General features: G+C 43.6%; 1 protein-coding gene across 2 annotated transcripts in view; it reads left to right on the forward strand.

The window, feature by feature from the left end:
- The first annotated feature begins 2,263 nt into the window (after nucleotides 1-2,263).
- rbm26 (RNA binding motif protein 26) overlaps nucleotides 2,264-27,582 on the forward strand; it is a 150,447-nt gene continuing 125,128 nt past the window's right edge. For both annotated transcript variants that reach the window (XM_033022942.1, XM_033022941.1), the window contains exons 1-3: nucleotides 2,264-2,797; nucleotides 20,844-20,962; nucleotides 27,421-27,557. In XM_033022942.1, coding sequence (XP_032878833.1) covers nucleotides 2,739-2,797; nucleotides 20,844-20,962; nucleotides 27,421-27,557 — 315 coding nt within the window. In that variant the 5' untranslated portion in view covers nucleotides 2,264-2,738. The remainder of the gene's footprint in view (nucleotides 2,798-20,843; nucleotides 20,963-27,420; nucleotides 27,558-27,582) is intronic.

Below are 27,582 nucleotides of genomic sequence, written 5' to 3' on the forward strand. Positions count from 1 at the left end.
CACCTATGCCTCCGCAAGCCCCACGAGCGGCTAACTTCCGCACACGGGCCGGCCGGGTCGTTCGCCCGCCGGTGCGTTTCGTGCCTCTGGTTCTGGGGGGGGGGTCCTGTGGCGGCTCTCAAGGGTCGTGCCACCTTAGTGTCGAACCCCTCGGCACAGGAGTGGTTCAGTCCGGAGGCGGCCCTTAGCCGGAGGCTTTAAAGGCTGGGGTTTGGGTGCCATCTTTCTCTCGTTTGGTCTTCCCTACAACCGGGAGGATCAGAATAAAAAGTGTCTCTCTCTAAACACGACTCCGTGCTTTATTCCAAGACACACGCTACACTATCCCTGATTTCCCTTGTTATCCACGGATGCACTACCTTCCCTAATTTATTCTTTTGCCAAACTGGGATGAACAATTGTTGTAGTTCATCCATGCGGTCTTTAAATGCCTTCCATTGCATATCCACCGTCAACCCTTTAAGAATCAATTGCCAGTCTATCTTGGCCAATTCACGTCTCATACCCTCAAAGTTACCTTTCTTTAAGTTCAGAACCCTTGTTTCTGAATTAACTATGTCACTCTCCATCCTAATGAAGAACTTAACCATATTATGTTCACTCTTGCCCAAGGGGCCACGCACTACAAGACTGCTAACTAACCCTTCCTCATTACTCAATACCCAGTCTAGAATAGCCTGCTCTCTCGTTGGTTCCTCTACATGATGGTTTAGAAAACTATCCTGCATTCATTCCAAGAAATCCTCTTCCTCAGAACCCCTGCCAATTTGATTCACCCAACCTATATGTAGATTGAAGTCACCCATTATAACTGTTTTATCTTTGTTGCACGCATTTCTAATTTCCTGTTTGATGCCATCCCCAATTCCACTACTACTGTTAGGTGGCCAGTACACAACTCCCACTAGCGTTTTCTGCCCCTTAGTGTTTCGCAGGTCTACCTATATCGATTCCACATCCTCCAAGCTAATGTCCTTCCTTTCTATTGCGTTAATCTCCTCTCTGATCCCACCTCCTTTTCCTTTCTGTCTATCCCTCCTGAATATTGAATATCCCTGGATGTTCAGATCCCAGCCTTGGTCACCCTGGAGCCATGTCTCCGTGATCCCAACTATATCATATTCATTAATAACTATCTGCACATTCAACTCATCCACCTTATTATGAATGCTCCTTGCATTGAGACACAAAGCCTTCAGGCTTGTTTTTACAACACTCTTACCCTTTATACAATTTATGGCATGTTCTGTGTCATTTGCAAATTTCAGGATCTGCAGTATTTTGTTTTTCACTGTAGATTCAGAAAAGGTTGACCAAATTACAATAGCTATGGGTTTCCTGAGATTGACAAGAAATTTTTTTTACTCGTGGACATTTTTTGCAGGGATGAAAAAACATCACGAGTTTACCGGATGTGCCGAGTACCTACCGTTAGCATTACGAGCCGCAACAAGACATCCACAAACTCCTACAGACCCGTTACGGACATTCTCCGAGTTCGAATCAGGGGAAAACTCGGGAGAACTCTTGAATTACCACGTACAGTGGGACAGGGGCTTAACCTGTCAGCTGAAAGACAATATGCGATTACAATCGAGCCATACAAAACGCGCACATAGAGCGAATAACGTGAATAACGTTTAGTGCAAGATAAAGTCTGTAAAGTCCATTCAGAGAGTCCAAGGGTCTCCAATGTAATAGATAGTAGTATAGAACTGCTCTCCCTCTGTTTGTGGTAGGGTGGTTCGGTCGCCTGACACCAGTTGGGAAGAAACTGTCCCTGAATCTGAAGGTGCGATTTCACACTTCTATACCTATTTGCCTGATGGAAGGAGAGAGGGCAGAAGAAGGGGGAGGGGAAACGTGGGGGGTGTGGTGCGACTCATCCTTGATAATGCTGCTGGCCTTGCCGAGGTAGCTCTTTCTTCCCAATTAAAGTAGCTCTTTCTTCCCAATAACCCTTTCTGGCTTAAGCCCTCCCTTCACCACCTCCAGTTTAAATTCCATTTGGAATATTTTGGAAGACCAAGTAACCAAGTAGCGAAGGGTATAAATGGTATACACCTATTTTTTTTTAACCAAAAATAAAACAAAAACACCCAGCCACGCATGTAGCCCAGAAAAAACCCACAAGCAAGTAAGAAAATGCTGCGTGCAGTGAGTGGCTCCAGGTTGCAAAGATACTGGGGCTCAACTTGCAACCAGGTAGCCCTGCCCCAGTCCCTGAGCCCGATCTCGCGATAGCCCCGGCCCTGGCGGAGGAGCGAGAGTGGGAAGCCGCCATTTTCTGAATAAAGTTGCGAGGAGCGGCCGAAAGGGGAAAAGCAGAAATGTTTGTTTTAACCCGGTGGCTTGGGTCGGGCTGGTAAAACAGCCCGCGCGTTTTAAACCCCCTCCAAGCATTATTCGCGCGTGGAAACCTTTCCTTGTTTTTAAATCGCTGCCATAGGCCCTGCGTGCGGCGGAGTGTGGACACGTTGTTTGCAGCCTCGGCGGCAGCTGTTTGTTTTGAGGCCTTTTCCTTTGGATGTTCGGATTCTGACAGCCGGCTTTCCCCCGCAGCAGGGGGGCAAGAAGAAACAGACACGGCTCGTTTAGAAACGAGCAGGACACCCATTCCCGTCCCCTCTGCTCGTTTCCCAGCACCTGCCCCTCACGTCACTGGCGAGATACCCCTGGCCTCTCTTTACCCCTCCCCCCCCTTCCCCCCCCATCCCCTTCCAAAAGGATCGATCACCATGATGATAGAAAACCTTGATGCACTCAAGACTTGGCTCACCAAGACTCTCGATCCCATGTAAGTACAAGATTCCTCGTATGATGAAAAACCAAACTGGTTAAACAGATCCACGAGGTTGCTGCATCAGAAATTGTTTCATTTTTTCCCTCCACGTCGGTGTGATCAAAGTCTACACTGTAACCTAATTGGATTAGTCTGGTGAAATTTCTCGTCATGTTTTAATTTAGGAGATTTCCAGAACAGGTCTAGAATCTCAGTAGTTTTGAAGTTTCTCAACTGCATGATGGTGAGTTTCGTGTGGTCCATTAACTAATAGCGCAGGTGTGCAGCTTGAATGAATATACTATGTTAACTGTTCTGTAGATTCACAGCAGTATGAGTAATTGTAATATATATTTGAAAATGCTTTTGATGTCTTTTGTTTGGTATCAATTATAGTGCATGTGCTGAACATCAAAAATGCTGACTGCACATTGGCATTGACAGTAATATCCAAGTAATTCAGCACATCTTTATAGTTGGCAATCTTTATTTTGTTTCAGTTTATATTTGTCCTACACCTATGCCCTTTCCAACATTACGCATGTGAAAATCAATATTTTGCCAGACTGGAGTGTAACTAAAATTGAATTGTTCCACTTCAGAAGTTTAACCCGGTAAATTCTTGTGAATTGTGCTTGCACTAATAAGCCAATTTCTGTTTCAAATAGACACTAAGTGGAGTCATAGATGGTACATCACTCATTTAGATTTGATTGTTGGCAGAAGAAATTAGGTTGCATTGATTAAAGCATTGTATACCTTTTGTTTGTTCGCTATTGCTTGTACAGGTTTTTATTTCAAAAATAAACTTTATTCATAAAATGTATACAGGAAATACCATGCAATCAGTGCATACCTTCCTTCATATTTGTGTGGTGGCATCAACTCAAAGCTGTTTACTCTTTAGCTGCTCAGTGTAGTGAACCTCCCTGAGTGGTTTGCAGCCAAGTGCTGGGAACCTGACTGAGGTTGGTCGTGTTTTTGAAGTTACTTAGTCACCAGTTTTCCTTTGACACCCTCAACTCATTGACCAGTTACAACTCCCATTCTTCCCTGTCCCCCATGGTTGTAATCAAACTCTAAATTACTTAATTACCCAAACTGTCTCATCGAGAATGATTTCCAATTCAGCTGCTGCTATCGATTTGAACTATTTTGTGATGCCTTGGGCCTCAGGCTACTGAATTTCCAAGTGGCTGCCCATGACTAAAAAAGATAATTTGCCTGCTGTACAGTAAGATGTAATTTGCCATTAGAGGAACAAAAATAGAAAATAGCAGATACTCGGCAAGTTACGCAGCATCTGTGAAGAGACATACAGTGCCCTCCATAATGTTTGGGACAAAGACCCATCATTTATTTATTTGCCTCTGTACTCCACAATTTGAGATTTGTAATAGAAAAACATCACATGTGGTTAAGGTGCACGTTGTCAGATTTTAATAAAGGCCATTTTTATACATTTTGGTTTCACCATGTAGAAATTACAGCAGTGTTTATACATAATCTCCCCCCATTTCAGGGCACCATAATGTTTGGGACACAACAATGCCATGTAAATGAATGTAGTCATGTTTAGCATTTTGTTGCATATCCTTTGCATACTTGAAGTCTGCGATTCATGGAATCCATGGAATCATGGATTCGGCGAACAAACAAAAGGTATACAATGCTTTAATCAATGCAACCTAATTTATTCTGCCACCAATCAAATCTAAATGAGTGATGCACCATCAAGACACCAGTTGCTGGGTGTCTTCTCTGGTGATGCACTGCCAGGCCTGTATTGCAGCCATCTTTAGCTTATGCTTGTTTGGGGGCTAATCCCCTTCAGTTTTCTCTTCAGCGTATAAAGGGCATGCTCAATTGGGTTCAGATCGGGTGGTTGACCACTCAGGAATTGACCATTTTTTAGCTTTAGCAGTATGTTTGGGATCATTGTCTTGCTGTAGAATGAACTGCCGACCAATGAGTTTTGTTTGAACTTGAGCAAATAGGATGTGTCTATACACTTCATAATTCATTATGCTACTGCCATCAGTAGTTGTATCATCAATGAAGATAAGTGAGCCAGTACCTCAGCAGCCAGACATGCCCATGCCATAACACCCCCACCACTGTGTTTCACAGAAGAAGTGGTGTGCTTTGGATCTTGTGCAGTTTCTTCTCTCCTCCATACTTTGCTCTTGCCATCACTCTGATATAAGTTAATCTTCATCTCATCTGTCCACAAGACCTTTTTGCAGAACTGTGGTTGCTCTTTTAAGTACTTTTTGGCACATTGTAACCTGGCCATCCTATTTTAGCGGCTAACCAGTGGTTTGCATCCTGCAGTGTAGCCTCTGTATTTCTGTTCATGAAGTCTTTTGCGGACAGTGGTCATTGACATATCCACACCTGACTCCTGAAGGTAGACAAAAATGCGTGAGAAACGCAGCATCTATGAAGAGAAGGAATAGGTGACGTTTTGGGTCGAGACCGTTCTTCAGACTGTCAGGGGGGGGGAGCGGGAACAAAAAAGGAAGAGGCGGAGACAGTAGGCTTGTGGGAGTGCAGGGAAGGGGGAGGGGAAGGAAGGAGAAAGCAAGAACTATCTGAAAGTGGAGAAGTCAATGTTCATACTGCTGGGGTGTAAACTACCCAAGTGAAATATGAGGTGCTGTTGCTCCAATTTGCGCTGGGCCTCACTCTGGCAATGGAGGAGGCCCAGGACAGAAAGGTCGGTTTCAGAATGGGAGGAGAAGTGCTGAGCCACCGGGAGATCAAGTTGGTTAGTGCAAACTGAGCGGAGGTGTTGGATGAAACGATCGCCAAGCCTGCGCTTGGTCTCGCCGATGGAGAGAAGTTACTCCTGAAGAGTGTTTCTGATCTGTCGGACAGGTGTTTGGGGATTTTTCTTTATTATAAACAGAATTCTTCTATCATCAGCAATGGAGGTCTTCCTTGGCCTGCCAGTCCCTTTGCGATTAGTAAGCTCACCAGTGCTCTCTTTCTTAATGTTGTTCCAAACAGTTGATTTTTGTAAGCCTAAGGTTTGGCTGATGTCTCTAACAGTTTTATTCTCAGTCTCATAAAGGCTTCTTTGACTTTAATTGGCACAACTTTGGTCCTCATATTAATAAACAACAATAAAAGTTTCCAAAGGTGATGGAAAGACTAGGTGCTGAGAGCTCTGTTATATTTGCATTAAGGAGGCACACCTGAGCAATTACAAACACCTGTGAAGCCATGTGTCCCAAACATTATGGTGCCCTGAAATGGGGGGGGGGGCTATGTATAAACACAGCTGTAATTTCTACTTGGTGAAACCAAAATGTATAAAAATACCCTTTAATAAAACCTGACAATGTGCACTTTAACCACATGTGATTTTTTTCTATTCTCAAATTGTGGAGTACAGAGGCAAATAAATAAATGATGGGTCTTTGTCCCAAACATTATGCAGGGCACTGTATGGTCAATACTTCGGGTCAGTGACCATTCATCAGCATTGCTGAGGAAATTCTACTTCATATTTTACTTTTACGTAGTTTTTAATTCCCCCCCCCCCCCTACAGTAAGTAGCAGTAAAGTGGTCTGTTCAGTTAATCTTGTTCCCGTTTCTCTTCCTTTCTAGCTGCTTCCCTCATCCTTATTTGCTTTACATTCATTGTGCATAAGTAAAGGATTTTTTTTCATGCTTCTCCTTCTATTATCGAAGCAACTGCATCAGATATTTGACTACCATTTCAATGCCAAGTTGGTGTCACTTGTTAGCTTTGTTCCTCAGTTTAATATTAGCAGACAAAGTCACCCATTTGACTCGTCGCCTGTAAATGTTTGCGTCTAACTCCATTCAATTATCTGAAACATTGATTCTAGTGGTCAAGATTGATACTATTAAAAACAAGGGATCATCCATGTAGGGCAGGTGAAGTGAATTGTTTGATAACTGAGTCTTCAAAACTCTTTCGCAAAGAAGCCAGACATAGGAAGATTCTTTGTAAAATAGGCGTGAAAAGCTGCAGTGGATAGTAGGATTATTAAGTTGATGTTAATCAGATCAAGCATGATCTCATTAAATGGCAGAGTAAACTTAAAGGACTCACTCCTGCTCTTAATTTGTGCAGTCTTAGACTGCAGCAATATTACTGAATACTCGATTACATTTACCTGTAAGTGATTTATTTTCTTAAGGCACCTTGAGCTTTAAAGTCAAAATATATTGTTATGTTTTGCTGGAAAAGGCCGAGAGGTTTTGCATACTATTTTGTTCTGTACTTTATAATGGACCATTTTATGAATAATAAGGCAGTAGTTGGACTATAAGAAATATTAAACTGAGTTCTAGTTGTGGTGTGCACAAAGATGGCAAACTGATCCATTTTAATGCAAACAGAAAATGTTTTAAAACTCAGCATGCAAGGAGGCAACATCAATAGAAACATAGAAACATAGAAATTAGGTGCAGGAGTAGGCCATTCGGCCCTTCGAGCCTGCACCGCCATTCAATATGATCATGGCTGATCATCCAACTCAGTATCCCGTACCTGCCTTCTCTCCATACCCTCTGATCCCCTTAGCCACAAGGGCCACATCTAACTCCCTCTTAAATATAGCCAATGAACTGGCCTCGACTACCCTCTGTGGCAGAGAGTTCCAGAGATTCACCACTCTCTGTGCCTCCTTAAGGGAAACATATTTAATATTTTAGGCTCACAATCCTTATCATCAATGTTTTTGCACGTGCTGATGAGATTTGTGTTATAATAAGGGCCATGTAGCATGTTGATTAAGTTATGTATGACATTTCTCACAAAACATAAGATTGGATATTTACTGTAAATAGACTTGCACCACATTGGACTGGCAGGCTTGGATTGTTATAAATGAATCACGATCGTTGAAGTATTGTTGAAGTGATACTGTAGTAGGAAATGTGGCAGCCAATTCATTCTGTGCTAGTTCTCACAAGCAATAATTTTGATTGAATTATAAATATTGGGCTGGACACTGGGGATAAATTCCTGTTTTTCAGTATTGTCTAAGTTATATTGTTCACGAAAGAGTGTAGGTGGGGAGTTTTTTTTAAACTCCTTATCCATCTTCCAAAGCTGCATTTCCGTTCGTGGCATCATTCCTTCAGCACTGGAATAATATCTGAGCTTTTTGCACTCGTCTCTCGTGTGTGATTTGATCCCACAATCTACTGAATCAAGAATTCTGATGCTTCTAGCTTAGCTACCCGTGCAACACCTTTGTCACTGCTACAGTCCAAACATTGATACCTTAATTATATTAAATTATTTAGCTTTTACAGCTCTATGGCGGAGATATTTCTGAAGGTTCACTCGGAAGAAATTTCTCCTCCTCTGAAATCTGAAACAATGACTCCGAGTGGACTGCTAGAGTGATGTATTTAGGAGAATACTTCACAGATTCTGAAAATTGGTTCAACCCAGCCAATTTCAACTGAGTGCCATTTACATGTTCTCTCTATTGCATAGGATTCCTTTGCCTGACCAGTTTCCTCGCTATTCTAAAGCTGTGGGTTGGTAGTATAGTTGTCTTATTTATAGATATATATAATTTATAGGTAAGAGTGGAGAGTGTTTAATTGTCATATGTACCGTGAACAGAACAATGACATTCTTACTTGCTGCAGCTTTATGCCCCCATTAACACAATAAGAAATAAATAAACAATAATTAATACTACAATAATTTACTAATCAGTTATAATAATCGAAAGCCAAAGAACGTGGTGTAGCCCAAAACAAAGCCCATAGTAGATTGTTGCTGAGATAAGGATGTCCATGCGGTTCAAGGGGCAGAGACGGGGGGGGGATGGAGAGAAGCTTGGGGAGAGTGGGGGGAGGGGGGAGAGAGGAGATAAAGGGGTAGAGGGGGGGTCAGTGGGGTGGGTGGGGGGTGAGGGGGGGAGAGGTGGGGGGATGGGGAGAGGATTGGGGGAGGGGGGGATAGAGGAAATAGGAGGGGGGGTGAGGAGGGGGGGGGTGAGGAGGGGGGATGGGGAGAGGATGGGGGGGAGAGAGAGGGAGAGGGCGGACCTGAACTCGGTGAGCGGGCGGCTCGGACGGGGCCAACTGCGAACGGGCAGCGAGCCTCGGCAGCTCTCTCGACCTCGGTTGGCGTGGAGAGCCTCGGCAGCTCTTGCGTGACGGGAGATGGAGAGGATTCAGAAGCAAGTCGGTGGCCTCCGGTGACCGTCTGTAACCTGCTGTGACCTCCGGTGACCTCCCGATCTGCAGAGCATTTTGAGAACGGGGGGGGGGGGGTTGGAGTGAGTCGGCGGGCTGGGAGTCCAGCTGCGGGAGGCTTGGCGCGAGTGTACTTGGGCTGGGCGCGGGGCTTTAGTCCACAGCGGCGGGGGGGGGGGGGGAAGAGAGAGTTGGATTGAAAGTGCGATGACAGCATCTGCTCGAATCGAGAGCGGTGGGGGGGGGGGGGGGGTTTGTGGCGGTGCCGCGAGCAAGGGCATTGTGACGTCCGCAGCTGGGCAGCGTTCTGACCCATGCGATCAAAGGGAAAGGGATCAAACTCCATACAGACAGCACCCATATTCAGGATCAATTCCGGGTCTCTGGCACTTTTAGGCAGCAACTTTATAGCCAATGTTCTGACCCATAGTCTTGAACTGAATTAAAACATACAGTAGCTGTAATGGGGGACATAGCGTGACTTAGAGATTTAAGACTGAAAATTGATAGTTTTTTTTAGTAACCAAAGTTATCAACGTATGATTTTTTTGTGTGTTGGAAAAGAAAATATAGTGGCACAGCTGGTAGACCTGCTACCTCACACGCCAGAGATCTGTGTTTGATCCTGTCCTCGGGCACTATCTGTGTTGAATTTACACATTCTCCCTGCAAGCTTGTGGGTTTCCTCCCACATCCCAAAGACGCATTGGCTTTGTAGGTTAACTTGTCTCTGTAAAATTGCCGCTAATGTGTAGGGAGTGGGTGAGGAAAGTGGGATAACAGAACTTGTGTGAATGGGTAGAACCTGGAGAAACTCAGCGGGTGAGGCAGCATCTATGGAGCGAAGGAAATAGGCGACGTTTCGGGTCGAGACCCTTCAGACTGGTGGGGGAGGGGGGGGTAGGGACGAGAAGAAGAAAGGAGAATCCTGAAATTAGAGAAGTCAATGTTCATACCGCTGGGGTGTGAACTGCCCAAGCGAAATACGAGATGCTGCTCCTCCAATTTACGGTGGGCCTCACTCTGACCATGGAGGAGGCCCAGGACAGAAAGGGACTGATTCGGTATGGGTGGGGGAGTTGAAGTGCTGAGCCACCGGGAGATCAGGTTGGTTATTGCGAACCAAGCGGAGGTGTTGGGCGAGGCGATCGCCAAGCCTAAGCTTGATCTCACCGATGTAGAGCAGCTGACAACTAGAGCAGCGGATGCAATAGATGGGCTTGGAGGAGGTGCAAGTGAACCTCTGCCACACCTGGAAAAACTGGTTGATCCTTGAATGGAGCCAAGGGGGGAGGTAAAGCGACAAGTGTAGTATTTCCTGCGGTTGCAAGGGAAAGTGCCAGGAGAGGGGGTAGTTTGGGTGGGAAGGGACAAATTGACCAGGGTGTTACGGAGGGAGCAATTGACCAGGGAGATACGGAGGGAGCAATCTGCGGAAGGCCGACAGGGGAGGAGATGGGAAGATGTGGCTAGTGGTGGGATCCCATTGGTAGACAAAAAAGCAGGAGAAAATCAGCAGGTGAGGCAGCATCTTCGGGTCGCGCCGCCACTTCCGCCTGCAGTCCGTTTGTTTTTACTTTTTTGTGTTTTTTTTCGTTTTGTCTAGTTAAGTTTTTGGTTTTTAGGTTGTGTTTATGTGCGTGTGTGGGGGGGGGGTGGGGGGTTGAAACGGGGCTTGCTGTCTCTCCCTTCGGGGGAATGCGACTTTTCTGTCATATCCCTCTTCTCTGCCTCCGTCTGCGCTGAGGCCTAATGGAGGAGTTGGCGACCTCGAGACTCCGCAGGCAGAGCCAGTCAGAACTTGCCCTGGGCTCGCTCCCGTGAGGGCGGTCCGGCTCGGGGCTGGAACGGCGCTCCCATGAGGGGATGTGACGCTGCCGTGAGGGCGGCCTGGCGCGGGGCTGAGACTCTCTCGTGAGGGGCTGTGTTGGTCCCGTCGGGGCGGCCCAGCCTGAGGGTGGAATGGCGCTCCCGTCGGGGCGGCCCAGCCCGAGGGTGGAATGGCGCTCCCGTCGGAGAGGCCCAGCTCGAGGGAGGAACGGCACTCACGTGAGGGCGATCCGGCTAGGGGCTGGAACGGTGCTCCGGTGGCTGGGACGGCGTTCTGGCGGTGGTGACCTGAGTCCGGGGTTCAGCTGCGGGCCAGCGGCTGTGTCCGCTGGACTGGAGGGCGGCAGCTTCGACCACCCCGGGCCGCGGTGTTTGAGCCGGCCCGTTTGCGGGGTTCGGTGAGCCGCGGGACTGATTGTACCATCGCCCGGTGGGGTATTGCCTCAGCGCAGGGGGAGAAGAGGAGGGAAGAGACTTCAGCCCTAAGATTTTTGCCCCCACCACAGTGAGGAGGTGTTTGGAGGACTCACTGTGGTGGATGTTAATTTGTGTTTGTTGTTGTTTATTATTGTATTATTGTATGTATGACTGCAGGCACGCAATTTTGTTCAGACCGTAAGGTCTGAATGACAATAAAGGTAATTCTATTCTATTCTATTCTATCTATGGAGCGAAGGAATAGGCTACGTTTCGGGTAGAGACCCTTCTTCAGACTGATGTCGGGGGAGGGGGGGGGGGGGGGAAAGAAAGGAAGAGGTGGAGACGGTATGCTGTGGGAGAGCTGGGAACGGGAGAGGAAGGAAGGCGAAAGCAAGGACTACCTGAAATTGGAGAAGCGAATGTTCATACTGCTGGGGTGTAAACTACCTAAGCGAAATATGAGGTGCTGTTCCTCCAATTTGTGGTGGGCCTCACTCTGGCCATGGAGGAGGCCCAGGACAGAAAGATCGGATTCGGAATAGGAGGGGGAGTTGAATTGTTGAGCTACCGGGAGATCAAGTTGGTTATTGCAAACTGAGTGGAGGTGTTGTGCGAAGCGATAGCCAAGCCTGTGCTTGGTCTCACCGAGGTTGATCATACGCTGAATAATCCAACCACATTTTTGTTTAAAAAGAGTTGAGATACTGTATTATAATTTTGCTGCATGTGATTGTGGTATATATCATGTCTTGATTGGTGAATATGTTTAGTTTGTGACTTTATTTGACACAGAAATAATATGTGAATGCTTCATTGAGCATAATTCCGACTGGTAACTACGCACTTCGTCCGAGCACATTATCGCACACATGCGAGCCGTCTTAAATGACCACCTAATTTGGCAACCTAAAAAGCTGCCAAGGTTGCCCGGCTGACAACAGAGAAAAAAAGTTAAGTGAGAGCCCTGGTACCAGCCCAATATTGACTCTTCCAAGGACCCCAACAGTCTTTTCCGGTGAGGCAGAGGTTCACTTGGACCTCCTCCGACCTCATCTACTGTATCTGCTGTTTCAGGTGTGGACTCCTATATATTGGCGAGACCATGCGCAGGCTCGGCGATCGTTTTGCTGAACACCTCTGCTCAGTTTGCCGAAACCTACCTGCTTTCTTTAACTCCCCCTCTCATTCCCATGCTGACCTTTCTGTCCTGGGCTTCCTCCATTGTCAGAATGAGGCCCAGCACAAATTGGAAGAACAGCACTTCATATTTCACTTACACCCCAGCGGCATGAATATTGACTTCTCTGACTTCAAGTAACCCCTGCTTTCCCTCTCTCTCTATCCCTCCCCCTTCCCAGTTCTCTGACCAGTCCGACTGTCCGCTGATTAAATTGTATTTCTGATTGCTTTGTTGTCACCTTCTAGCTAACAATCGTCTATTCTACATTTTCCTTGTTCTGCATCTCTTGATCTCTTACACTTCCTTATCTCTGAAACTCCCTCTCCCCTGACCCTCATTCTGAAGAAGAGTCTCGACCCAAAACATCACCCATCCCTTCTATCCAGAGATGCTGCCTGTCCTGCTGAGTTACTCCAGCATTTTGTGTTTAAATTTCCCCTCTCTGAAAGCTATGCCCTCTAGTCTTTGACATTTCCACGATGGGGAAAAGGTTTCTGACTGTTTACCTATGTCTCTCATAATTTTATATGCTTTTATTATTATCTCCCCTCAAAGCCTGAACCAGAGAAAACAATAAGTTTTGAACAATCTCATAACTAACATCCTTTAATCCAGGCAGCATTTTGGTACCTCTTCTATACATTCAAAGACTTCACGTCCTTCCTGTAATGGGATGAAAGGAACTGGACCCAATACTCCAAATGTGTTCTTAGAAAAGTTTTATAAAGCTACGACATGACTTCCTGATTCTTATGCTCAATGTTTTAACCTTTACCAGCGTGGCACATTTGTGCAGTGGTATAGTTGCTGCCTTACAGCGCCAGAGACCTGGGTTCGATCGTGGTTGTGCGTGTACAGAGTTTGTATGTTCTCCCTATCACAGGTTGAGTTTTCTCCGATTTTCTCCCACATTCCAAAGACATGCATGCTTGTAGGTTAATTGGTTTCTGTACATTGTCCCTAGTGTGTAGGACAGAACAAATGTGAATGGGTGATTGCTTGTTAAGGGCCTGTCCCACTTGGCGATTTTTTTCGGCGACTGCCGACATAATTGACTGACATGTCAGGTCACAGAAAAATACGCTGCGTGACGCGGCGTGATGACGTATGACGCGCAGTGTTTTTTCAAGTGTCTCATTTTTTTTTTCGCCGCTCCATTTTGAAATGCTCAAAATCTTTTGGAGACACTGATATGACGCTGGCAAAATCGCCAAGTGGGACAGGCCCTTTAGCGTGGACCTGGTGGGCCGATGGGTCTGTTTCTATGCTGTATCTCTAAACTAAACTATGAAGACAAATATACTATACTATCAAGAAACTGGATTTTTTCCCCAAGATCCCTCTATCCATTAATGCTGTTAAGAGTCTTGCCATGAACTGTACACCTTACTTTTGACCTCCCTAAGTACAACTACTCACACTTGCTCGTGTCATTGGCAAATTTAAAGATGGTTGGAAGTGTGTTCAGCCACACAGTCATAGGTATAGAGCAGGGGTTCCCAATCTTTTTCGTCCTGTTTACCCCTGGCAACTTTAATAGCACATAACAATGTTATTTCACATTGATGAACAATTAATGATGAACAGAACCAAACACAGTCAGTCAATGAGAAAAAATAACCAGAATCAACAAATTCACCCCTGGGTAGGTGAAATTTACCCCCTGGGTTGGGAATCCTTGGTATAGAGTGACTAGAGCATGTGGCTGATTCATAGGTTTGAGATGCTCTAGTGCTGATGGTTATCGAGCAAAAGGTGTTGCTGCCAATTCGTACTGACTGTTCTGTTGATGAGGAAGTCGAGGGTCCAGTTGCAGAGGAATGTACATGGACCCCATTCCCTGAGTTTAGTAACCAAATTGGAGTGGATGGTGGTGTTAAATGTCGAGCTGTGGTCGATGAACATCAGCCTGATGTATGTGCTCTTATTATCTAAGTGGTCCAGTGCAGAGTACATCCTCCGTTAACCTATTATGGTCGGTAGGCTGATTGTAGTGGGTCCAGGTTCTTGCTGATGTAGAAATTGATATGGGGCATAACCAATCTCACAAAGCACTTCCATCACCACAGACGTTAGTGCCATCGGTTTGTGGTCATTGAGGCAGGTCACCATTGCTCTTCTTGGACACCGTTTTATTGTTGCCTGTTTAAACCTCAGACCTCATTAATGACTTGTGTCTTGTTTTGGGACTATTTTGGCGAATATTTAACAAAAGTCTCAAATTTAAAAGAAAAGCATTAAAAATATTGTGAAAATGACAAAGCTTGAATGTTTAATTAAACTAGCATTAATGGTTGTTCTCCATATTCTGCAAAAATGAACAATTGTTAGTTTATCTCAATTTGAAAACCAGCATAGCCATGTTCTGTTGGACGTACTTTATTCACAACGGTCAAGAGAGTGGGGTTATGGCGAAGGATGGAACTGTATTGCAACAACTGCTATAAATGTCATATCAGGTAAGTTAGGTTTTCAAACAGGTTGAGATAACACCAGACCACTCAGCAATACACCACATAACATAGATTTCATATTTGGTTTATTATGAATCGCACTGCCTCAGCAAAGCCGGCAACATAATCAAGGACGAGGAGCACCCTGGCCATTCCCTCTTCTCCTCTCTCCCATCAGGCAAAAGGAAGTGTGAAAACGCATGGCTCCAGATTCAGGGACAGTTTCTTCCCAGCTGCTATCAGGCAACTGAACTATCCTGTCACACGAGAGAACAATTCTAAACTATCTACGCATTTCAGACCCTCGGACTATGAGCGGCCTACTCAGTTTATCTTTCACTAAACGTTATTCACGTTATTCCCCTTATATATCTGTACACTGTGAATGGCTCAATTATAATCATGTATTGTCTTTCCGCTGACTGGTTAACACACAACAAAAGCTTTTTGCTGTACCTGGGTACATGTAACAATAAACTAAACTCTGAATTGTATTGAAGGTTATGGTGTTTCTGGTTGGATTAATTTATTCAAATAAAGTTAAAGTTAATATTTCTGAACTGGATTATTTTATCATTATAAACAGTATAAAATAACATGAAATTCCACTCAAGATTCAGGAGGATAGCATTTTACATTTTAAATGTTTTAACTGAAGCTTGTACCTCTTCTTCTGTTGGTCTTTGTGTAATTCACCTGTTGGATGGGGGGAAATATTAGTTCATGGATATTGCACACTGAAGCAACATATATTCAAATCAAAGCATTAGTTCCTATACAAATGATAAATATTGAGACATTTTCTGCAATATTGCCTTCTCTTATCCATCCATTGCATTTAGACCAAACTTTCAATTCAAATCCTTTTATTTCAGATTATTGTAATACATATTACAATTTTGGTGTATGCACTGTAGATTATTTATAATGTTTGTCCAGCACATTTTAGCATTCTCTTTCTGAATGGTGAAAGAACCTAGGAAAATTATACTAATTTAGTCTACTCTACTGCCATGGGTGGTGCAGCTGGTAGAGTTGCTGCCGCCAGAGATCTGGGTTCAGTCCGGAGCTTGGGTGCTGTATGTGTGGAGTTTGCATGTTCTCCCTGTGACCGTGTGGGTTTTGTTCCACATCCCAAAGACATACAGGGTTGTAGATTAATTGGCCTCTAAATTGCCGCTAGTTTTAGGGAGTGGATGGAAAAGTGGGATAACATAGAACTAGTGTGAATGGGTAATCGATGGTCGGGGTGGGCTGAAGGGCCTATTTCCATGCTGTATCAGTAAACTAAATTAAATGTCAACAGTCACAGAAATTTATATATATGTATGTATATGTATCTTTATATCGTATGTGTATATATTTATTGTATGTATATATTGTGTGTATATATCTCTCTTACTAAAACTCTCATCTTGTTTGTATGCGTGCGTGGATGTAATATCCCAAAACCCCATCAAAACGGTACACGATAGCGCTACCATTTTTGGCTCGCCTTACTCACCATTGTCCTGGGATGTAAATGGAACAACTTTTGCTCAGATTGGTGTTATATTTTACTGGTGTTATATTGACATTTAAAATTTTACAAAAAACACTTTTCAAACCATTTTTCCACTTCCCCTGCCCTTCAGCAGCGTTCAACGTCACAATGGGATCCTGAATCTCAATTACATACAAAATTGCGATTTTCAATAAATCGCGATAATCAAATTCTTCTGTTTTCATTTAAAGCTGACATTGTGTTTGGGTTATCTTAAAGAAATAATGCGATTTTCATTGTGGAAGGGTGGGATAGGGGAATATCCAGCATCTTTCCCACCACCGAAGTCAGGCTAACTGGTCTGTAATTCCCTGTTTTCTCTCTCGCTCCTTTCTTGAAAAGTGGGATAACATTAGCTATCCTCCAATCCACAGGAACTGATCCTGAATCTATTGAACATTGGAAAATGATCACCAATGCGTCCACTATTTCTAGAGCCACCTCCCTGAGGACCCTGGGATGCAGACCATCAGGCCCAGGGGATTTATCATCCTTCAGTCCCATTAGCCTACCCAATACTATTTCTTGCCTAATGAACATTTATTTCAGTTCCTCTACCCTCTTAGATCCTCTGTCCTCCAGTACATCTGTGAGATTGTTTGTGTCTTCCTTAGTGAAGACAGATCTGAAGTACCTATTCAACTCTTCTGCCATTTCCTTGTTTCCCATAATAATTTCACCGTGTCTGCCTTCAAGAGACCCACATTTGACTTTGCTACTCTTTTTCCCTTAACATATCTAAAGAAGCTTTTACTGTCCTTCTTTATATTCCTGGCCAGCTTCCCTTCGTACTTCATCTTTTCAGCCTGTATTGCCCGCTTTGTTTCCTTCTGTTGTCCTATGAAAGTTTCCCAATCCTCTGGCTTCCAGCTACTCTTTGCTGTTTTATACATCTTTTCTTTTAGTTTTATTCTATCCCTAACTTCTCTTGTCAGCCACGGTTGCCTCCTACTCCCCTTAGAATCTTTCTTCCTTTTTGGAATGAAATGATCCTGCGTCTTCCGGATTATGCCCAGAAATTCCTGCCATTGCTGTTCCACCGTCATTCCTACTAGGATCGTTTTCTAGTCTACCTTGGCCAGCTCCCCTCTCATGCCTTCATAGTCCCCTTTGTTCAACTGCATCACTGACACTTCCAATTCAACCTTCTCCTTCTCAAATTGCAGATTAAAACTAATCATATTATGATCACTACCTCCAAGAGGTTCCTTTACCTCGAGTTCTCTTATCATATCTGGTTCATTGGACAACATTAAATCCAGAATTGCCTTTTCTCTGGTCGGCTCCATTACAAGCTGCTCTAAGAATCCATCTCGGAGGCATTCTACAAACTCCCTTTCTTGGGGTCCTGAAACAACCTGATTTTCCCAGTCTACCTGCATATTGAAATCCCCCATCGCCATAGTGGTATTACCTTTGTTACATGACAGTTTTAACTCCTGCTGCAACTTACACCCTACGTCCAGGCTACTATTTGGGGATATGTAGATACCAATTAGTGTCTTCTTGGCTTTACAATTCCTCAACTCAATCCACAGTGACTCTACCTCGTCAATCCCTATGTCTTCCCTCGCAAGGGACTGAATTCCATCCCTCACCAGCAGAGCTACCGCCCCTCCTCTGCTCACCTGCCTGTCCTTTCTATAGGATGTATAACCCTGAATATTAAGTTCCCAGGCCCGATCCTCCTGCAGCCACGTCTCAGTAATCCCCACAATGTCATATCTACCAACCTCCAACTGAGCCTCAAGCTCATCTACTTTACTTCTTGTACTTCGCGCATTCATATACAATACTTATAATTCCTTACGCATCTCACCTTTCACATCGATCCCTATTACACTTGGCCATACTCTCCTATCCCTTTGTGAGCTTCCTTTCCCGTTAATTCTGGGGTCATTAACCATTCCTTTACTTTCTTTCCCTTTAACTCCATCCTCGACTATCCCATTTGACACCGCACCCCCCTTATTCAGTTTAAAACCACCCGTGTAGCAGTGGCAAACCTGCCTGCCAGAATGCTGGTCCCCCACCTGTTAAGATGCAATCCGTCCCTTTTGTACAGTTCCCCCTTACTCCAAAACAGATCCCTGTGATCTAAGAATCTAAATCCCGGCCCCCTGCACCAGTTCCTCAGCCACACATTCAGGTCCCATATCTCCCTGTTCCTGCTCTCGCCAGCACGAGGAACTGGAAACAAACCGGAGATAACCACCCTGGAGGTCCTGCTTTTCAGCATTTTTCCAAGCTCTCTAAAGTCGCGCTGCAGAATATTCATCCCCTTCTTTCCAACATCGTTTGTGTCGACATGCACTACCACTTCCGGCTGTTCACCTTCCCCCTTGAGGATTTTCTGCACTCTGTCCGTGACATCCTGGATCCTGGCACCAGGAAGGCAGCACACCATCCTCGAATCCTGTCTGTTCCTGTCTGTACCTCTCACAATGGAGTTTCCAACTACAATGGTGTTGCCTTTCGTTGGCCTCTTTGGTTTTGACTCAACAGCCCTTTTTGCTTCGCAAGCCAGTCAGTGTGATAACGTCTTTTGTCCCGACAGCTTCTAAGTGGGTGAACCTGTTCACAAGAGGTACAACACCTGGGGACGTTTGCATTCCATGTTTCCCTCCCTCTCTCACTGTCACCCACCTTCTCTCATCCAGTACCTTGGGTGTAACAATCTTACTGTAGGACTTGTCGAGGAACGACTCCGTTTCTCGGACGAACCTGAGGTCATCCACTTGCTTCTCCAGTTCCCCAACACGGTCCTTCAGGAGCTGTACCTGGATGCACTTCTCACATTTGTAGCAGCCAGAGGCATCAACAGTGTCCTTGACCTTGACCTGAGAGAGGGGTTATGGAGGGAGGGAGTGGGGAAGGAGGAGACGGGAAAGAATAGGGAGGGTGAAGACGAGGGTGTGGGTGTGCTGGGGGATGAGGGTCAATGAAGGAGGATAGGGGTAGGAAGAGGGATGGCGAGGTGCAGGAGGGTTGCCATGACTCGCGTTTCAACGGGAACCCCTCAGCTGTGCCTGCGCAGTTGGGGGCTATGGGTCAGTGGTGGAATATTGGCTTGGGGGACGGGCCCAATGGGTCTGCACCTGGTCCAGTAAAACCTAAAAATAAAGATGTTCTATATGGCAAAACATTGTATAGATTTCTGGAGGATACATGCTTTTATGTATTAATTCTTTTGGCCGACGGTATTTTGGTCATCACAATCATTTAAGGCTGGTGCTTGTTTTGATCAATTCTTACAACCTTTAGTTGCAACTTGGCATTATGAAGGTAATGCATGTGTCTGACCTTGCCTATGAAGATGAAAACCCAGTCTCTGTGGGAGGGTGGGGAGTAACCTTTCCTGCATGCTGGCAACATCAGTGGTGCAGAGTTCACCACGTGGGCATGTTTCAGAGCTCATGAGATTGAATGTTGCAACTCCAACTTGTGAATGGATGTCAATTTAGATAATATATAAAAAAGCATATTTATATAAAGCATTTTATCTTGATGCATCACAGCTTGGTTTGGGAACAGCTCCATCCAAGACCGTAAGAAATTGCAGCGAATTTACACCTCGCGCTGCCTCGGCAAGGCCAACAGCATAATCAAGGACGAGTCGCACCCTGGCCATTCCCTCTTCTCCCCTCTCCTACCAGGCAAAAAGGTATAGAAGTGTGAAAACGCACACCTCCCGATTTTCCCAGCTGTTATCAGGCAACTGAATCATCTTACCACAACTAGAGAACAGTCCTGAACTAATATCTATCTCATTGGTGACCCTCGGACTATCTTTGATTGGTCTTTACTGGCTTTACCTTGCACTAACTGTTATTCCCTTATGTATCTATACACTGTAAATAGCTCGATTAATTGTGTATTGCCTTTGCGCTGACTGATAAGCTGTTCACTGTACCTCGGTACATGTGGCAATAAACTAAACTGAGCTGATATTGATGATGTGTGTGAAATGCCTTGAGCTTTGTTATATAGATGAAGGATAAATACATGCTTGAATTGTCATTCTCTCATTGTATTGTAGGAATTTATCACTATATCAGTAGTCTGTACAAATAAAATTGTGGATGAATTGCCAAATGTTTCAATCATAGTTAACTTGAATTAGTGTCACTAAAGTGGCAGTATGCATCAGATTGAAAGTCATGCTGAAAGCGTAAACAAATTTGACTTTGAAATAAAACATTTTTTTATTTTAACCATCTCAGATTTTACTTTTACAAATGATTTGACTGGCCATACCAGGAAAAAAAAACAAAAAAACATCATGAGAGTTGAATGCATTTATGAAGGATAGTTCTTTCAAAATTGAAACTTTTGTTAATCATAATTAAAATTTGTGATTTCTAGTCATTTTAAAAATAAAAGCTTGCTGAACATATTTCAGTAGTCATATAATTTCTGTTTTTATTTCTTTGTAGATGTGATGCCGATCCATCCGCACTTGCTAAATATGTTGTTGCATTGGTAAAGAAGGATAAAACTGAAAAGGAGTTGAAGGCATTGTGTGTTGACCAATTAGATGTCTTTCTTCAGAAAGGTAAAGAACATCACATGAGCAAAGCATACAAATATTGGGTCATGAGGATCCTAAAATTTTGTATCTTAATTGTTTGAAATGTATTTAATAGTTTATAGTTCGTTGATGATTAATTATAGAATCATTACATTATAGAAGAAGTTGATTTGACCAATTGGGCCAATGCTAGCTCTGCAATAGAAATGTAGCCAAGTTTTATTTTCTGCCTCTTCCACTGCTATCGTGTTTTTTTTTTTCCTGTCATTTACGTCCAATTTGAAAGTCACACTTGAATTGACTTTGATCAGCCTTTCATGTAGTAATATCTGAATTGTGCTAACAATGTTCAAGTATGTTTTGCCATCTATTACTTTGTGTCATCCTGATTCATTTGCCAGTCAATTTAAACACAAACAATAGGAACAGTAGGCCAGCAGGATTCACAAGCCTGGCCTGTCTTTTAATGAGTATGGCTGATCCATGCTGGCTTCAGCTCCCTTACACCAATTCTTCAATCTTTCAAAATGTATCAATATCAATGTATCTAATGATCTGCCTTCCTGTTTGAGACTACCATTTGTGAAAATATATCCTGTGACAAGCTCCCTTAAGATCTTATATGTTTGAATAAGATCACCCCTTATTCTTCTAAACTCCAAGGAATACAGACCAAAACTGTCCAGTGTTTTTTGATATGACAACCAGGAATTAGCCTTGTGAATTTCTTTTGGGCTGTCACTTTATTTTAGGCGAGGGGACTAAAACTGTGCACAGTATTCCACGTGTGGCCTCAGCAACACCTTGTGTAATAGATGCTCTCTATCATTAAACTCTAAGCCATTTGCAATGAATATTTCATTTGCCTTCATAACTACTTGGGAGACTGGCCTGCTAACTTTTTATGATTATGCACTGGAATATCTAGATCCCTCTGAACGTCTCTCATTTGCAGTCTCTCTTAATTTATATTATCAGCATTTTTTATTTCTTTAATCAGAGTGTATGACCTCGCATTGAACTGCATTTGTCAGGTTTTTGCTCAATCGCACCATCTATAATCCCCTGCAGAATCACAGTATTCATATTATAGCTTGTCCTTCCGCTAATTTTATTGGCACACTTGGAAACCTTACATTTGTTCCCTCTTCTCGGTCATCAAAATAATATACAATTGATGGCCAAAAACCGATCCTAGTGATGCACCACAAGTTGCTTCAGTCCCAATGGACAATGATCTATTTTATTCCAGCTGTTTTCTACAAGGCATCTAGTTTCCAATTCATGCTGACACACTTGAACATTTTATCTACTAGTCCATGACATTTCTGCTAACAGTTTCTATTTATCCATGAATCATTTTGAACATTTATGTTCTGCTTTCAGCCTTCTCTGCTCAAGGACGAACAGTGACATCTTCCCCAGTTTTTCAGTGGTAATAATGTCTCTTACTCCTTATGGATATTCCATAACAGCTTTTCTGCACTCTGCAGACCTTTTATTCATGTCATAGGAGCAGAATTCAACATTCGCCCATGGAGTCTACTCCGCCATTCAGTCATGGCTGATCTATCTTTCTCAACCCCATTTTCCTGCCTTCTCCCCATAACATTTGACAACCTTACTAATCAAAAACCTATCAATCTCTGCTTTAATAAAAAAAATCCAATGACTTGGCTTCCACCGCCATCTGTAGCAATGACTTCCACAGATTCACCGCCTTCTGACTAAAGAAATTCCTCCTCACTAGCGAAAACATCCTCTCCACATCTACTCTATCCAGGCCCTTCACTATTCTGTAAGTTCAAATGACGTCTGTGATGTCTTTGCAATCAATGTAACAGAAACTCGTGCATGAGCCTCGTGACTGAGGTCAAGTGACCTTCAAGATAAAAGGCAATGATTGCAGAATAAACGGGCTCTTGCTCTGGAACACAAACCCGGTGTGGACCTGTCCTTTGTGCTAGTCACGACTAAGCCTTACCTCGGATGAGAATACATTACAACGTCCCCCCCTCATCCTTCCGAACTCCAGCAAGTACAGGCCCAGAGCCATCAAATGCTCATCATACGTCAACCCAATGAACCCTGGGATAATTCTCGTAAACTTCCTCTGAACCCTACACCTTCTGATCCCATGCCATCCCTTTCCAAGGAATGAATTTCATTCCTTAGCAGTAGAGCCACCCCATCCCCACTTGCCTGACTTTTCGATAGGATGTGCATCCTTGGATGTTCAGGTCCCAGCTCTGATCCTCTTTCAGCCACATCCCCATGATGCCCACAGTGTCATACCTACCAATTTCTAGCTGTGCTATAAATTAATCTATAGCTGAACCAATATTTGATGGAGATTACAGATAAACTACAAGTTTATGTCCTCTCTATCTTACATTTATTAAGCCAAGGATTTGAATGTTCTCTTACTACTTATTTCTGCTATTAATCCTACCATTCCATTGTGGCACTTGAAAGTTTGTGCATTGTATTGCTGTCATCAGCTGTGTTACTTCATCAGAAAAAAACTAATCAAATTAGTTAAGTTATGATATTTTATCGAGTTCATACGAGTTTAACTTCTTTACCTATATTTAATGTCCAAATGGCAATTAGCTTTGAAGATTGGCACAAAATGCTGGAATAACTCAGTGGTCAGACAGCATCTCTGGAGAAAAGGAATGGGTAACATTTCAGGTTTATACCCTTGCTCAGACTTGATTAGTTTTGTTCTCTATTATCAATGCAGCCAGTTTTCCCACCACCGGCTGGCCCTGTTGTTCGGTTTGTGTTTATTTACTTTTTTGAACAAGAGATTAATTCTTTTTTTTTCCCTCCGTTAACTGGTTTGACATTCATGGAAATTTGTGTCACTTTTCCCTTCACATGAGTGATAAAACTAATTTAGCCGACATCCACTTCCCAGTTCCCTTGAAGTTTATAATACCAAATGGTGGTTTTTAACGTCATTCATCTGAAGTGTTAAGTTTCATTTCCCATTGCTAATTGGGTAAAATTGATTTTCTTTGAATGCCCTCAGGTTTTTTAAGCTGTTCCATCTTAAATCTACATCTTAAAAAAAACATCCTGCTGGTCAAGCAGCATCTATGATGATGGTGGTGGTGGGGGGCAGTTTAGTTTTTTTGCTTCAGATTCCAACATACATACACGGCAAGATTAGCATGTTTACAGATGATACAAAAGTGGGTGTTTTTTGCAGATAGTGAAGATGGTTGTGAAAAATTGCAGCAGGGTTTTGATCAATTGGTCAAGTGGGCTGAGGAATGGTTGATGGAATTTAATGCAGAAAAATGTGGGGTGGTGCATTTTGGGAGGTCTAACATGGGCAGGACCTACATAGTGAATGCTAGGGCTCTGGGTAGTGTTGTAGAGCAGAGGGATCTAGGAGTGCAGGTCCATAGCTCCCTGAAGGTTGAGTCGCAGGTAAATCAGGTGGTCAAAAAGGCTTTTGGCACATTGGTCTTCATCAGCCAGAGTATTGAGTATAGGAGGACATGGTGCAATTGTATAAGACGTTGGTGAGGCCACATTTAGAGTATTGTGTTCAGTTCTTGGCATCGTGTTACGGGACAGATGTCAAGCGGGAAAGAGTACAGAGAAGATTTACGAGGATGTTGCCAGGACTTGAGGGTCTGAGCTGCAGGCAGAGGTTGAGTAGGCTGAGACTATTCTTTGGAGCACATGAAGATGAGGTGTGATCTTATAAAGGTGTATAAGATCAGGAGAGTAATAGATCCAGTAGATGCACAGAGTCTGTTGTCTGGAGTAGGTGAATCAAGGACATAGAAACATAGAAAATAGGTGCAGGAGCAGGCCATTCGGCCCTTCGAGCCAGCACCGCCATTCATTGTGATCATGCCTGATCGTCCCCTATCAATAACCCATGCCTGCCTTCTCCCCATGTCCCTTGACTCCACTAGCCCCCAGAGCTCTATCTAACTCTTAAATCCATCCAGTGACTTGCATAAATTCACAACTCTGGGTGAAAAAGTATTTCTTCACCTCAGTCTTAAATGACCTCCCCTTTATTCTAAGACTGTGGCCACTGGTTCTGGACTCGCCCAACATTGGGAACATTTTTCCTGCATCTAGCTTGTCCAGTCCTTTTATAATTTTATATGTTTCTATAAGAACACCCCTCATCCTTCTAAACTCCAGTGAATACAAGCCTACTCTTTTCAATCTTTCCTCGTATGACAGTCCCGCCATCCCAGGGATCAATCTCATGAACCTACGCTGCACTGCCTCAATCACAAGGATGTCCTTCCTCAAATGAGGAGACCAAAACTGTACACAATACTCCAGATGTGGTCTCACCAGAGCCCTATACAACTGCAGAAGAAAGGACAGGGCCAAAGGACATAGGTTTAAGGTGAAGGGGAAAAAATGAATAGGAATCTGAAGGGTAGCTTCTTCACACACAAAGGGTGGTGGATGTCTGGAACAACCTGCCAGAGGAGGTAGTTGAGGCAGGGACTACCCCAACATTTAAGAAGCAGTTAGGCAGGTACATGGATAGGATGGGTTTGGAGAGGAATAGATCGGGTGAATGCACAGAATCTCTTGACCTTAATGGGGGAAATCGAGAACCAGAGGTCATGGTTTAAGGTGAAGGTGGAAACATTTTTTAGGAATCTGAGGTGCCGGAAGAGGTAGTTGAGGTAGGGACTATCGCAACTTTTAAGAAGCAATTAGACAGGTATATGAAAAGGACAGGTTTAGAGGGAAATGGGCTAAACGCAGGCAAGTGGGACTAGTGCAGATGGGACATGTTGGTCGGTGTGGGCAAATTGGGCCGAAGGGCCTGATTCCACACTGTATGGTATGTATCCTTGGGCTCCATCTCAAGCTAATGAGATGTGGTTCCTCCAGTTGCTGGCACTTGCTGTCTATGCAGCTATACCAGTTTTGATAATATTTACCAAGGTTAGGCTAATGTTTGCTGGCAAAGGTTAGAGGCAAACGTGTTTAATCCTCAAGAACAGAACATTCTGCTGAAGGCACTCAATGCCAGATTACTAAAATAATTAATCAAGAAATCAGCACAGTCATCCAGAAGTCAGGAAAAAGACAAACCACATATGTTCAGCCAAAGCTTTTGTGAGTCCCTTTTGGACATAAACTTCCATCTGATCTTAATGTGGCCCATCTGAGAATGTGGGACAAAGAGGAAAAGTTGTCCGATAAATGTCAAGATTTATGTTACCTATGGCCTGGTGCTGGCTTGAATGGATGGTTAATATATTTTTAATGAACTCAATAAGTTTAAATACATTTCTATGTTTCTAAATGGACCAGAAAACCAGTTTCTGTTTCTCATGCTCCTTTTAAAATGAAAAAGAATGTTGTTGTCCCAAAGTTGCGGTTGCCTGTCTGGCAGCAGAGTTAAGGACACACTTTGTGCTGAAGGATGACTTGCATTGAGAAGGAACAGTCCTGTTGTATTCATGTAGGAACAAATGGCAGGTTGGACAAGGAAAGAAGTTCTGCTGCATGAGTATGAATAGTTAGGGTATTAAAAACCAGGATTGCCAAGGTAATCATCTCTGGAATACTGTTGACATATGCAAATTAACATAAAATTAATAAGATCAGAGAATCGAAAGTGTGCCTCAAAGAGTGGTGTGGGAGAAATTATTTCAATTTATAGGGCATTGGCATCAGTAATGGGATAAGGTGGGAGATGTTTTATTTGATTGAAGTTCACTTGAATAGAACATGGAGAACCTCTTCAGCTCTTTGTTCAATATGCCAGTAGGTTTTTAAACATTTGAGAAGGTACTTCAGTTGGAATACCATCAGTAAGACACAACCCCTAGTTTCCTAAGTACAGCATCAAGAATGTCAGTGGGACTTGAACCCATTCATGGGACGTGGATGTCATTGACAAGTCTTATATTTAAAAGTTAACAAAGTGGTGTGCCTGTATCAGGAACACCCTTAGAAGGGTTTTTTAAATTCCAGATTATTGATTTACATAATAATTGAGACAAATATATCAGCTGAAACAAATATGGCAAATAATCTACATACAATGAACTGCAAAAAAAGTGTTGGAATACCTTGGCAGGTCAGGCAGCATCTCTGGAGGATGTGGATCCGTGACCTTTTGGGTCGGGACCCCGTTTCAGACCGATTATGCTGGGGGTGGAAGAACACTGGAAGTGAGGAGGCAGGACAAAACTTTGGCGAGTGATATGAGGATGAGGGTGGGAGAGGTGTTATGACATACCACCAGCCTTTTGACAAAGTTGTTGAAGTACAATATGTTAACATTTGTTTTTGCCTTTGAAACTACTCTGAAAAAATACATGACAGGCGAAACAGCTGTGTTTCTATACAGCTGTTAATCTATTTTGAAGGGCCTGAATTTGCATAATAATTAAAATATTTTGTCACCATAAAATGTTGCATTTCTTTTAAAATGTATACTTGATTTGCAACAATGTTTAATTTTTTTGCAGACACGCATACTTTTGTAGAAAAACTTTTTGAAGCTATAACTGCAAAGAGTTACCTACCTCAGTTTGAGCAGTTGTCATCTGTGAATATAAAATCTGAGCCTGCACAACGGCAGGAAAGGGAGGATAAAAAAGAAGAGGTAAGTTAAATAGAGCATTGTTGGA

The sequence above is a fragment of the Amblyraja radiata genome, chromosome 6 (genome assembly GCF_010909765.2).
Source record: "Amblyraja radiata isolate CabotCenter1 chromosome 6, sAmbRad1.1.pri, whole genome shotgun sequence".
In the NCBI taxonomy this organism is placed as follows: Eukaryota; Metazoa; Chordata; class Chondrichthyes; order Rajiformes; family Rajidae; genus Amblyraja; species Amblyraja radiata.